General features: G+C 39.2%; 1 protein-coding gene across 1 annotated transcript in view; it reads right to left on the bottom strand.

The window, feature by feature from the left end:
- Positions 1–2227: 2227 nt before the first annotated feature.
- The window catches only part of slc1a7b (solute carrier family 1 member 7b), a 79462-nt gene continuing 67967 nt past the window's right edge, over positions 2228–13722 (bottom strand). Inside the window, exons 4-11 of the mRNA XM_034235008.1 lie at positions 13675–13717; positions 13346–13577; positions 13158–13257; positions 10912–11145; positions 9488–9682; positions 5176–5310; positions 4910–5009; positions 2228–4235 (exon numbers count right to left, since the gene is read on the bottom strand). Coding sequence (XP_034090899.1) covers positions 3975–4235; positions 4910–5009; positions 5176–5310; positions 9488–9682; positions 10912–11145; positions 13158–13257; positions 13346–13577; positions 13675–13717 — 1300 coding nt within the window. The 3' untranslated portion in view covers positions 2228–3974. The remainder of the gene's footprint in view (positions 4236–4909; positions 5010–5175; positions 5311–9487; positions 9683–10911; positions 11146–13157; positions 13258–13345; positions 13578–13674; positions 13718–13722) is intronic.

Raw genomic sequence — 13722 nt, 5'->3', positions numbered from 1 at the left:
GCAATACTACATTTTAAAGGTATTTTGTTACGAATAAAAGTACTGCATTCAAAATCTTACTACAAAAGTACTCATCATGCGTAATAGCCTATTTCACAATCTCATTTATATTGAGTTACTATTAAGATTATATCTAATAATAATAATCTAAACCTAAAAAGTATCTAGTAATAAAAAGCTGTCAAATAAATGTAGTGGAGTAAAAAGTGCAGTATAGGCTTCTAAAAAGTATTGTCAGTATACAAAGCAGCATAGACTGAAAATACTCAGGTAAACTACAAATAACTCAAAATTGTACTTTAGTATAGTACTTGTACATGTAAAAGTGCATTTTTACTATCCACCACTGGTGGTCATTGGCCTAGGCATCAAACTATGATGCTCCATTCACCTCTTGAACCACAGTTTTGCATGTCAGCTCTCATCTAGTGGTCGCAATTATTCTGACGAGAGTTAAGTGTGGCGTAATAAGAACGTTAGTTGTGCAGTTAGTTGGATGGTCTTTTACCCAGAAGACCACTTTGTGTTACGTGTAAAGCCAAAAGTCAATGTTGACTTATTTTTACTTACTGAATCCAACCAAATAGTTTAATTAGTTTTCATTCTAAACCTAACCAAGTACTAATGTTAACTTACGGTACAGATGCAATGTACTTACCTAATCATATGTTGTAGATAAATTGATACCGATAAAGGAGAGCATTACAAAATGACACCGTTGGGTCTTGAACAAGGTTGACGAGTTGGAAATGAGAACATTTTGGCTTAGCAGGTTTCCATGATAAATTAATCAAATTATTTATATTTCCAAAGCTATCTTATGTTATTTGTCTTTCTTATCACTAAATAATTGAGTTGAGAGTACTGTTTCAGCATGTTGGGGAAAAGGGACAGATGAAGAGCCAGTGAGGTATCAGAATGACAGCCTTGAATCTTAAATACCAGTAATTTACCTATAATGAAGACAATTATGGATATAATCATGATTTGAAATTGTTCTTTTACAATGTGCTTGTGAATTAAATATTCAAAACACATCTAAAGTTTCAACCCATTCCGCTGCTACTTAAGTTCATTTCTATTTCTTGCTTTTTTAAATGATAGTAAATATTTGTACATGACATTGAAAATACTCATTCTATTACACTCACTATATTACTATGAATACAGTGTCACTTTCACATACAGCAGTATAGTATTTCCACAAATACAGTAATTGAACACAGCAATACATGATTTTAAAAAGGCTGAAGAAGACTGCGTTTCCTAACATTCACCAGAGCATATAATTCATATTTTAGCCGGTTCTCTCACACAGGTCAGTGTAACTGTTCATTTCTCATTTGACTCCAAATATGAGGCTAGTGCTTAAACATTATTTATAATAACAGGAGGCAAAACACATCTCAGTTAACAATCTGTTCTCTTCCCATGAGAAAAATGTTCGTAGCTTTTTCACTCTGAAGTCTCTGACAATTACTGTTCACATAGCTGACAAAATAGTGGATAAAATGACAAAATACATAAAACCTTGCATGTGATTAGAGTAAAATACTATATAGCTTACCCCTCGAGTTAAACTTTGAATCACTTTAGTGCAGAATATTGAGAATTGATATTAACCAACACAGTAGAAAGGTTAATGTTGTTACAGAATATTCAGTGCTGTGTCTCAATTTGGACAATTCCCTTAGTAAACTGTATGTTGTACACAGTGAATACCTACGCAGATTATACATTTTGTCCGTGTATTGTTGGGTCAAATTGAACACTTTCACCATAAGTGATCACTGCTGCTAGCTAGCTAGCAACGTTATAGTCCACAGTAGCAAATCGTTACCGACTGCCCGATTTAACCACTAAAAATAAAGGTGGCATCTGAAGCAAAGAACGAGAACTTGGTCCAGCTTTTTGGAGAAACAGAGATATAAGCTTTATCTCACCCCTCATGTCCAGGGCAAGGCAATAGGCTATCACTGGCTTAAGATATAGACAAGCTAACAGTGTTAGCTAGTAGTCAGACAGAATATCTAGAGTGTAGCTTAATGTGCTTTATGGAAACATGGCTTTAACAGGATATACCTGACAAGAGGGAGTTTCCTGTACAGACTGGGGGGGGGGGGGGGGGGGGGGGGGGTTGGGGCACAATTAGCTTAGGTCCCAATTTGGCCAGTGGCAGCACTGCCTACAGGGATTGAACCGAGAGCTTTACGATGTCTTCATAATGAGTCCGTGTGTTCAACATTTCTTAAGCAGTGTTTAGATACATTTGTATTGCACATTTTAACTTCAATTTCCTATGTATAAAGATATATTTATTTTTATTCTAAAATGGTGCAACTGTCACACAACTTCATTTCTTCCTGAGATAATAACATTAATTCTCATTAACCGGTCAAACTGCAATCGAGGCTGGTTGCACCTCTTCCGTTACGTGGCCAAGATGGCTGTCGTTGATGAGTGTGAGAAGTGTAAACCATTCCAGACTTTTTGACCGTTATGAGTGCACCATCCGGGTACATACAGTAGGCTATTTGGACTGCATATTTGCCTTACTTTTGTAAGGGGGCGCACGTATGCACTCAAAATAGCACATGTATGTACAGAAGTATGCACATTGAGACACAGCACAGGTCATGTTTGATATACTATACATAGTAGCCAAAAATCTAGTCAACCAACAAACGGCCCCGTTGGATTATGTTGAATTACCAGTGGTTGTTTTAGGCTGTTCAAGTGGCTGGAAAGTTTATTAAAATCAGGTGCTCCTGAGGCTGTTTAAATAAATCTCAATTTTGCTCTATTACCTTTCTCACATGACCACAGTCCTCTCTTCCCGGTCATCCCGTCAACCTCACCAGCTTTGTTAAGGCAAAACTAAACAATCAGGGCATCTGATCATTTAGCTCAAACCAGACAGTTGCACTCATGCCTTGTGTCTTATATGCAACCCTGTCTCCTTCAAATTACTTTCTGATACAGGTCAACTGCTTTCTCAATCGCTTTCAAGGGAAAATTCTGGATTACTGTCAAAGATTAACGTATGTTAAAATAATTCAGAGAAAAATAATAAAGCAACAAAAACAATTGGTTATGTTTAGGCAACAGAAAATACTCAGTGGCAATACTTACTACTTGTAAGCCTTCTGCCAATCAGTCATCCGGCTATAATTGTATCCTTTTAGACATGTGTGGGACACTGTCATGATCAGTGTATGAATAGCCAGAATGTTTTGTAATGTCACAGTTACCTTTGAACACACAATTGTCATCAGTTCATTCTTGAGTCCAGGTGGAGGTTTGTCTCTTGGGAAATTCCTACCGGGTGCGATCACAAGAATTAAATGGATGTGAGGTCACAGTTATCTTTGACCCCCACATTCTAATGTACTTAATCCGTGAGTCGTAGTGTGTTCCCAGTTGGATCTCGCACTGATTTCAAAGTAATCTGTGACATGTCAAAAACAAAACTGTTTTACCTTGAAACTTAATTGACAATGCAGTTTAGTTGTATTGGATCGTAGATGTTGGAAACCAGGCTGCCTATATAACATAAACAGCTGGTTGCTTGCACTAGTATAAAATATTATAAACACAGAACAAAAAAATCATAAATTATATAAAATGTAAATATCAAATAGAAATCAGTTTATCAATGCAAGTACTCACACCTGACATCAGAGTCCTGGGGGTTAAGGTGTAGGTCCACACCAAGGACGAGTTTTATGAATAAAATCATAAACATGTTGTCCTTCTGGTATCCATGGTCAGTGTGCTACTTGTCCAGTCACAGAAAGCATTTCACTGCTATACAATTTTCCCACTACGAGGCTTATCTCTTAGTTTCCAGGACATCTTGTCACCCCAATATGATAAGATGCAAGCCGCGTTGTCCTCCCATCGGTAAAGACATCCTTTGCTCCAAAGTTCTGCTCAGCAAATCTACACAGAAAACCGATGAACTCAAGGAGGAACTATACATTGGTCTCGAGACCGTTAATGTCGATGGTGCAGTGCTCTTTGATCTTCTTCAGGTGCCTCGGGGGAATCGGAGGCTTCTTCCTCTCCGCAGGCGGCCGGACGCCCTCCTCCAGCTGCATCAGCCTGGCCACGTCAGAAGGTACGAGCTCGTGTTTGCCTCCTGAAGAAGGGGGCCGGTAGTTACCGTTGTTGTTGTGACAGTTCATCATAGTTGGGGCGTTCAACACGGGCTTGGGCTCACAGATCAGAGGCACCTGGGGGCCGATGGGTTCACAGGAAGGGAAGCACAAATGGAATTAGGAAGTAGAAGAAAAAATGACAGACAAATGTCAGGATGAAAATCTATGCAACATGTCGATAAGAGATGTACAGCTCCTGATGTTGTATAATCTATAAGGACAGTAACTACAGATACAAAAATATCCTTTCATTCTAAATGTCTTCTATAATGGAGTTTGTTTGTTGCATTCTTCAATTTGTTAAAAATAACTAATATGTTCTTTTACATTGTTTTTATCCACTACTAAAACGATGCATGACAAATTGCCACTAACATTATTAAACACTAACTGTGACAACCTCAACAGGAATTATTGATGGCCTTCAAAAGACGGCGCCCCCCATATCAGGCCTACAGTGTCACTGTCAGCACACAACAACTAGCCGTGAAGACGTCAGGCAACTTACTAACTTAAGTTAACGCTAATGTTTAGCAAATGTTTGGACATTCAGATTAAAATAAACCTGCCATTTCATTTGGTTTTCAATTCTCAGAAAGTAGTATTGAGAACACCCCAGGAGCAGCTCGATTAATAACATCCAGTCCATGCTTTTGTTATGAATTACCCGTTAATGAAAATCCATGTTAGGGTCACAATTGGGCAAGTGTCCTAAATAGAGAAGAACTGAAGCCATAATCAAAACTCACCCCATCCCCCTCTTTCATGAAGTCTTTCCTGCAGATGTGTGCCATGATGCCTGTGGCCAGAGCGTCCCCCATTACATTCACCATGGTTCGGAATCTGTCTCTGTAGAAGAGGAAGACATTTGAGAGGATAAGACGAATATAAACCTAAAATATTTTTGACATTTTGACCAAATGAAAAGGAGATGAAGAAGATGGGGCTCATGTGTTTTTTTTATCTCGTATTTATCATTTGGATCTGGAAGTAAGTGAACACACTTGCTACTTACAATGCCCAGTCTACTGCAATGATGAGAGTGATGTCGTCAGTTGGCAACCCAACGGATGTTAGCACTATCACCATGGTGACCAGTCCAGCTTGTGGGATCCCTGCGGCACCAATACTGGCTGCTGTGGCTGTGATACTGGACATTTAAAAAGAAACATGATGTCAACAAAGACATTTTTAATATAATGTATTGTAACAACTGAAGATAAATATTGACCCTAAGACCCTGAATAAAGGTTGAAGGTTGTTGATGAAAGAACAATGCACAACCAAATTCACAAGGATAAGCTTTTTTCTCCAAAACGGTATATCATCACTCCTCTTTTACAAAAGCAATGATCTTTCCACTGTATTTTACCCTCTAATGGAGTTTAACCGAACTATAATTACTGCCTTGCGGTTGTATCACCCCCAACCAGTACATTTGCCGTGTATACAAATCTTATAACTTCATACATGTTATCATGTTAGATATTCGTTTGAAAGCATAGGAATTATGGCAAAAAAAAATGCTATGTTTGTGAAGTCACAATGAATATGTCCTTCGATGGACAACTGTACACAACTCGAAAACCAACAGTTGCGCTTATAAGTACCCCTCCTGGGACATGGAAACCAGAAAGACTGAACTGAACTAAGATGGAAGCGTAAGCTAAAATGAACCCAGGTTAGAGAAATCCATGTTGTCAAGGAAAGTGAACAATAAAGGGAGATCATTTGAACCATACAGTGGTAGGCAGGGGAGAAAGTAAGTCAATATGTTTTTTTAATTGTAATCTTGCCCAAATAGAGGTAGTTGTGTAATCCTAAATATACCTACTGTAAGGGCGTCCCAGGCTAAGAATATAAAGATTTGGAACGTGATTGGTAAGACTCTGCAATTGCATATTGGCTAACAATAAGTTGTTAGCCAATAACCAATAACCCTCTCTCTTTTCCTCCGTACCCAAACCCAAAACGGGGCTACAACGAGCGGATACAGATTCCATCCGACCCGACGTCAGCCCGGAATAGTGGGCGGTGACGCTCCGCCTACATGGGCAACGCTCCACCTATCAGGGGAATGAGAGGTTGCCGTGGCATGGTAACAGCATGGTAACAGCATGGTAACAGCATGGTAACAGCATGGTAACAGCATGGTAACAGCATGGTAACATGACGCTCGTGCCTCAGCTCGTGGTCAGCTGCAGCTCATTTTCCACAGAATCAGCCCCTGCAAAAACAGTGCTGGAATACAGCAAATAGAGCGAAATGAGGCATGGCTAAAATGCATGATCTGTTTGGTATTTTGAAAAAAAAACTTCACAGACATGTTTTATATAGGTATGGCCATAAAATATATTATTCAAATACAGCATGATAGGTCCACTTTAATCATGATTTATGAGGCAAAACCAAGCATTGCTCCTATCGTCCAAAAATATATATTGGGGGTCAACCCTTTACCTAGCCATAGTTTGCCATAACCAATATCTTTCTGCTATGCATTCTATTTATCTGCAACCTACTATTGAGATGTTATGCAAGACATATTTTTGTATCATCACCACCATACTGTGAAATATATTTTAATCACACACAATTCCACACATAGTGGCTTTAAGGGGCAATTCCTACAAATAAATTCACACATTGGCATTTTTGGTGTTGAATGCTGGCTGCTAGGGAAAGTTAATTGGTTTTATTTGTGATTCAACCCTCCTGTATTATCTGTACAGACTAAGCCAATGTTTAATAGAGTGCCCTACTTTCCCTGTGGGCAGTAGCAGACAGCTGGTAGATGAAGCTGCCAGCAGTTACCCATAAGGATACAAAGAAAAGTTTAGCACAAACACTCAGATTCAATCCATTAATCTAATTTATTCTAAATCTTATTTGTTCCTGGATGGAATGAAACATTGAGAATAGCCTTGTGGGAGTATATCTCCATAGCAACTGTTCAACTGATTAGAAGCATCCTCTCTATTGAATGGTAAAGGAGATGAAAGCACACCAGTAGAAACTGTATTGAGGGTAAACTCTGTAAGTGTACATCTGGTATCTGCCGCACATCCAGAGTTTGAGGATGGGATGATCCCAGCACTCATTAGAGCATGATGGTGAGAGATGGCGGGTGGGGGGAGGGGATGGGTTGGGTTCAGAGCTCCAGCGGTGGCGTGACCGGGATATGCGGGTTTATCGTGGCCACATGGCTCTTTTCAGAGAGATAAGCGGATAGCTTCAATCTACAGTTGATATATGGAATTATATAGAAAAATATACAGGGGGGGTTGTTGGACAAAATAATTTCATTAAAACAGAATGTCGGAGTGGTAGTATCAAATATGTTCTTAAAATGTATAAATACATTTTCACTACACAACAGTCATTTGCTGTCAGAATACTTATGTTTCATTAGTATTCATGAAAAGCCAGAAACAGTAGGTGTCATTTCCTTGTATTTCCAACATGCATTACATCTCCACAATATGTTTGTTATTCAGCACAGGATGCAACACAATGAGTATCACTGTTGGCTTTACACTTGTAGCACAGTGGAGCTTTTATCTTGTTTTGCTTGCAAATTGTAATGCTTTTGTGGGCAGATTATCTACGGCGCACTTTATCAAATACCCATGTGTTTTCTGTAATCTGTGCTTCCACTTGTCTCTTCTAGCAGATCACTACTGTTTATTTTGCAACAGCAGGAGAGGAGTCTGCTTTTCCACTGAATCGTATCTCTACTCAGATTAATTTGCTGTTTTTTTGGTTCCCCCATTAACATGTCGTGGCCATCCTGGTCAAGGTTCCAAGTTTACGGTCAGGGAGAATTCTAAATAGTACAACATGAGATGTACAAACCTAGCTTTTTTTAAATTGCCAAGCAACAGTGAATAGCGACCACAATTATTTTATTCACTCAACCCAGAATATTAAAATAATCAGCATGTAAAATTACTCTGTATGCTTTTTACACTATGCTTTAAAATTGACAAAACGTATTAAGTTCCTCTGTTTGGTTGCAGATGAAAGTGTTCTGGAAGCGTAGCGTTGAAGAAAACGAGATAGATAATAAAACATTGTACCAACAGTGAGTTGAAGGGAGCCAAACCACGCAGTTAACATGATGCATTAGAATGCTTTATAAGTTAGACATAAGAAAGACAATTTTGTCAGAGATTATACCCATAACCAATCCACATAAACACATCAATATGCAGCACTTGTCAGATGGTCAAAAACAGTGTCTAAAACGCCCTTCCCACACGCACATTTCCAATAGCACTTGGCAGGGAAATTGTTGTAACTATCTGAAAAAGACAACCCAGCAATCATCATGAAGTGTGTGTGATTGGCCAAGTGTGTTGAAGACAAAAAGCAGGCAGGATTTTGTACTTTCCTCTCAGCACTCTTTCCTCTCGTACAACTACTTCCATCTCCTTTTGTGCACAACATAAGAGTCCTTGAGAACAGACTGTGTTGTTATCATTATGAGTCAGTTAGTGATTCATGTACGTCTTTATACAGTTTTATTTTCCATCTGTGGAAAACGTTGTCCTTAATTATCAATGTGCACTTGTTGTACAGACTAGTTTCAGAGCTTGAGAAACAAAGGTTGGAATGTTGCTTTTATTCCAACCCTCTCGTTCATGTGGATTTCAAATCAGTGTTGATGGGAAACGATTGAGTTTGTGCACAACTGTTATTTCTGTCTGCTGCTGACATTCATCCATATATTCTTCCTCCTGCTTCTACTTTTCCAAAGATCTCTAAAGTAAGCCTCCAGATCAGATAGAATTCTCGGTTTCAGTTTAGATGAGCGCTAAGTTATTCAAACTGTGGGTTGAGATGCTCATCAACAAACTCTGACATGTTTACTGTGAGTTTTTGGATTGCTTCATGAAAGGAAGGACAATTCTGCATCTGGTTGGAAGCTGGGCAAGCTCACCCTGATTTAAAGCTGTTTTTTTCATTGGATGTTGAAGGAATGACTCAAAAAGTCTTCACTGACGCTCATTTCACAGTGTGTCCAAACATCAAGGAACTTCAGATCCATCCACCTTGCCCCGCTCTGTTTAAAAGTAACATTTTTAAACTGGTGAAATATATTTTCCTACATCTGTGCTGCAAAAATATGAGGTCAAATAATCACTGAAAACCCAAATTAAAGTGGATATTTGAAAAGCCATGTATTATGCATAATGTATTTCTGCCATTTGGTGTAAAGGATTCATGAGCGTTGATATCATTGCTTTCAAATCCCAATGATATCTTTACCATGTTAATGGGCTTATAAGCACAGATGGTATAGGCCGGCAGCACGGTCCACTGACCTGATGGTGATGATCTGGCCAAAGTCCAGCTCATAATTGTTAACTTGTGCGATGAATATTGCTGCCACGGCCTCGTAGAGAGCAGTGCCGTCCATGTTGATGGTGGCGCCCACAGGGAGCACGAAGCGGATGATGCGGCGGTCAATGTGGTTGTTCTCTAAGAGGCACTTGAAGGTGATAGGCAATGTGGCAGAGCTGTAGAAGAACAACACAGAGGTGAGAACAAGCAAAGGTCAGGATAGAATCATTACATAACCACTTCAGAATTTCTCCTAGGCATATGTGTAAACAAGTGGTATCACCAGCAAATGCAAATATTCATATAATATAAATAACCAGTGCAAACATTTTAGTATGTTGTAACCCATTCACATACAAGCTTTGGGAGTAATGGATTACATGTAACAGGATTATGTAATCAGGATACAAACAAAGGACACTGTATTCCCTTACAGTTACTTGAAAAAAATACATAATTAGATTAATGGTAAAAAATAAATAAAATAATGATATATTATAGGGAGACAAACTGCCTGAATTTTCTTTTGGGTTTTCGCTTAGGCTTCTTTTATTCTTAACTACTCTGTATGTCAAGCAAATAATATTTTCAAAATGGTCATACTGAATATCTTGGTTTCTTCTTTTCTAAGGGCACATTGTTCTGTTGTCTTACACAATTAACTTAAGTAAGAAACATCTTATTGATATTTATTTTCTCTTTTATTTATTTATTTTGCATTTGATATTGAGGTGATCCAAAAGTAACGTAAAGTAAACAGGTTACACTACTTTTATTTGACTGTGAAACATTTGTTTACAGGTAATTGTAACGGAATAAATGTTGTAACCCTCCCAACCCTGTTGTGTTTTAAAAGTTCAGTCCACTTTTGTCTTCCTTCCAGGCAGCCACTGGTGTCACACACACACACACACACACACACACACACACACACACACACACACACACACACACACACACACACACACACACACACACACACACACACACACACACACACACACACACACACACCACACACACACACACACACACACACACACACACCACACACACACACACACACACACACACACACACACACACACACACACACACACACACACACACACACACACACACACACACACAGCTGCCAGTCTAATCAAATGCGTGGAATGTTCCTCTACATTCCCATGCCTTCCCACACACACACAGATGGTCTCTGATATCCCAAAGTCCCTTTGAGGCTTTTCATGCTTCTGTTCCAGTGAATGGATAAAACAGGAAAGGATAAATGGCATTAGAGCTCTGGATGCATCATTATGATTCACACATGAGAAATAAAAAAAAAACCTCTGTTCTTTTACAATATAAAGAAAAACAAGGTAATTGAGTTTGTTCACCCTGAACATATTTCCTTTACCTGGAAGAGGTTGCCAGTGCGATAAGCAGTGCTTGCAGGATTCCCCGTATGTAAACGATGGGGCTCTTTTTGGTGATGAAGAAGTACATGGCAGGCAGGATGAACAAGCCGTGCAACACCAGACCAAACACCACGGTGACGGCATAGAAACCCAGCTTTTTCCCCATGGCCGACGGATCGCTCATCTCCAGGATCTTACCGGCCACCAGGAACACGATGCCGAACGGGAAGTACCTAAAGAAGAGGTAGCTGAAAGTCAGCAATAATGGCTCTGAGGTCCTTTATATTTATTCAACTGTTAGATTAGTTGGCCAAAAGACAGAAGTCCCAACAACTTAATTAAGAAGTAGAACTATACATTTCAAAGATCGCAAAATTGCAAGGGATCACTCTTTGAGCTCTGAGCCACCTTGTTGGCCCTGGTTTATGATAGAGTTATGGATAGTTTTACCCAGACATAAATGGGCAAATAATTTAACAGAACAAAGCATAAAGCTTTAAGATAAGACATTGTTTCTCTGTGTTTTTCAGAGTTTTTTATCTGATCATTATGAGTGGTGGTTAAATGAAGAAAGAAATGTTACAAAGATCACAGAGCGTCCTTAATTATCCATCTTCCTTAAGTAAATAATAAATATAAAGTATGCCAAAATCATTATTAATGAAATATTAAACGTCTCCTTTTATACTGTTTTCAGGCATATATTATAGGTCTGATATATATAAAAAAACATGTCTATGAAGTGTTTTTCTCAAAATACCAAACAGATCACCCATTCTAGCTGTGCCTCATACCCCTCTATTTCAGCCCTGTAAGAGAAGTGCTGATTCCTGAAGACGAGAGCTCATGCGGGAGAATTCTACGAGATACTCAGCTAAACGCTGCAGTGATTAAACGTGTTCCAAACCACATCAAGTGAAACAGTAGCCCAAATGCTTTTTCTCTTGCGAGTTTACCACAAGGTGAGTAACTTTATTTATCCTGCTTTTTTACACATACTCTCTCCAGTATAGGTTAGCTTTGAGTGTTAGCGATGCTTGCTAATGTAAACAAAGACCATATTACGTACAAAACACGTAGCGCATTGTTTCTGATAGCGACGTTGTATCCACGTTTTTAGAGATGTAAGGAGGAAAAGAGAGAGGGTTTTATTTTTGGACACTTTGTGAGTCTACTGGATACATATTGATGTATAAAAGACATCAAAAAGTGAATTTTACATGATAGCGGACCTTTAACTAAAGCCTGATTTGAAATAGTTTCTTAGGAGTCAAACTTTCCCTGCATATGATATCCATCAGACCACTAAAGCTAATTCAGAATGCTGCAGCCAGACTGGTCTTCAACCTCCCCCAGGTCTCCCACACTACACCACTCCTTCGCTCCCTCCAACGTCTGCCAGTGGATGCAAGAATCTGCTTCAAGACACAGGTGCCGGTCTACCGAGCGGTGAATGGAACAGCCCCTTCCTACATCCAGGCCTTGGTTAAACCATATACTCCAGCACGTGCACTACGCTCGGCGTCAGCTAATCGGCTTGCTACTCCATCACTGCGAGTGGGACCCAGGTACCCCTCAAAAAGAAGCCTGTTTGTTATCCTGGTTCCTAAATGGTGGAATTAACTCCCCATTGACATTAAGTTAGCAGAAACTCCAAATATCTTCCGTCGCAAACTGAAAACGCATCTATTTCAATTGTACCTTGGCAATTAAATTATTGCTGAAAAGAATCACGAGACACTTTTTGAGTTCATTTAGGCCTTGTAACTAATTTGCACTTACAATGGTATGATCTTGCTTGAATAAAGTGAATATATCCTTTTCGTTCGGAGTTTGAATCTTTATGGTTTTTGCACTTGTTGTAAGTCCCTTTGGAAAAAAGCATCAGCTAAGTGATATGTAATGTAATGTATTGTAATGAATATCTGAATCCTGGAAATGTTTATTTGAAGACAATTGAGGTAAATAATATTTGCAAACCTAAGATAGCATCATAAAGCTAGTTATCACTCCTGAGGCAGCTTGTAGGTTTTCTTGAATAGAACATTGAAATGGCTTGACTGATCTACTGTGTGTTCCGACTTCACTGAAGTTTTCAGCAAAACCTAGAACATATTAGACTGAAATGCCTTCTCATACACCCACGTCGCTTATTCATATCTGCTGCCAGTTTACCTTGAATGTTTCTGAAGGACAAACACTTTGGCTTCCTTAATTAAAGTAGTATATTCAAAGAAAATATTACCATATAACTATGGCAACAATTCTAAGGACGGCCTCATTCACGCTCAGGCAGAAGTTCACCAAGGCGCTGCCATTTGGCCCCATCCTTCCCAACATAATACCTGTGAAGATATAAAGGAAAATCTTTAATATGATTGTTCAGAGCTGAAGCTTGAAGCTGAACTTAAAACGAACAATGCCATTTTTTACCCATGGTTGCTGAAAAAATAACAATTCCAAGGACATTCATTCCATCGCTTGTTCCTTCTCGTATGCGGATGAGCACATCAGGGGGGGGAGTCAGGTCAAGGGCAAAGTTCTGGATGTCAGTCCCATTATCGTCCTGGATACCATAGATGAGCGCTCGCCGCGTCGTGGAATCTGATTGGGCCTGGCTCACCGTTGGCTTGGTTTTCACAATGTACTCGCTACTTGTTCGATACTGTTGCCAGGGAAGAGAAACAGAAGCAGAAATATACATTTGCGTTAAATCTACGCCTTTGTGTTGGAAATGTTGTATGTATTATCCAATGTCTCACCTGCTGAAATGTCGCCTGGACCAGATTGGATGGGAACATGTTTCTGCA

This window comes from Gymnodraco acuticeps, unplaced genomic scaffold, assembly GCF_902827175.1.
Source record: "Gymnodraco acuticeps unplaced genomic scaffold, fGymAcu1.1, whole genome shotgun sequence".
Classification (NCBI taxonomy): domain Eukaryota; kingdom Metazoa; phylum Chordata; class Actinopteri; order Perciformes; family Bathydraconidae; genus Gymnodraco; species Gymnodraco acuticeps.
The sequence above is the reverse complement of the archived record's forward strand: the minus strand, read 5'-3'. Positions and strand labels throughout refer to the sequence as shown.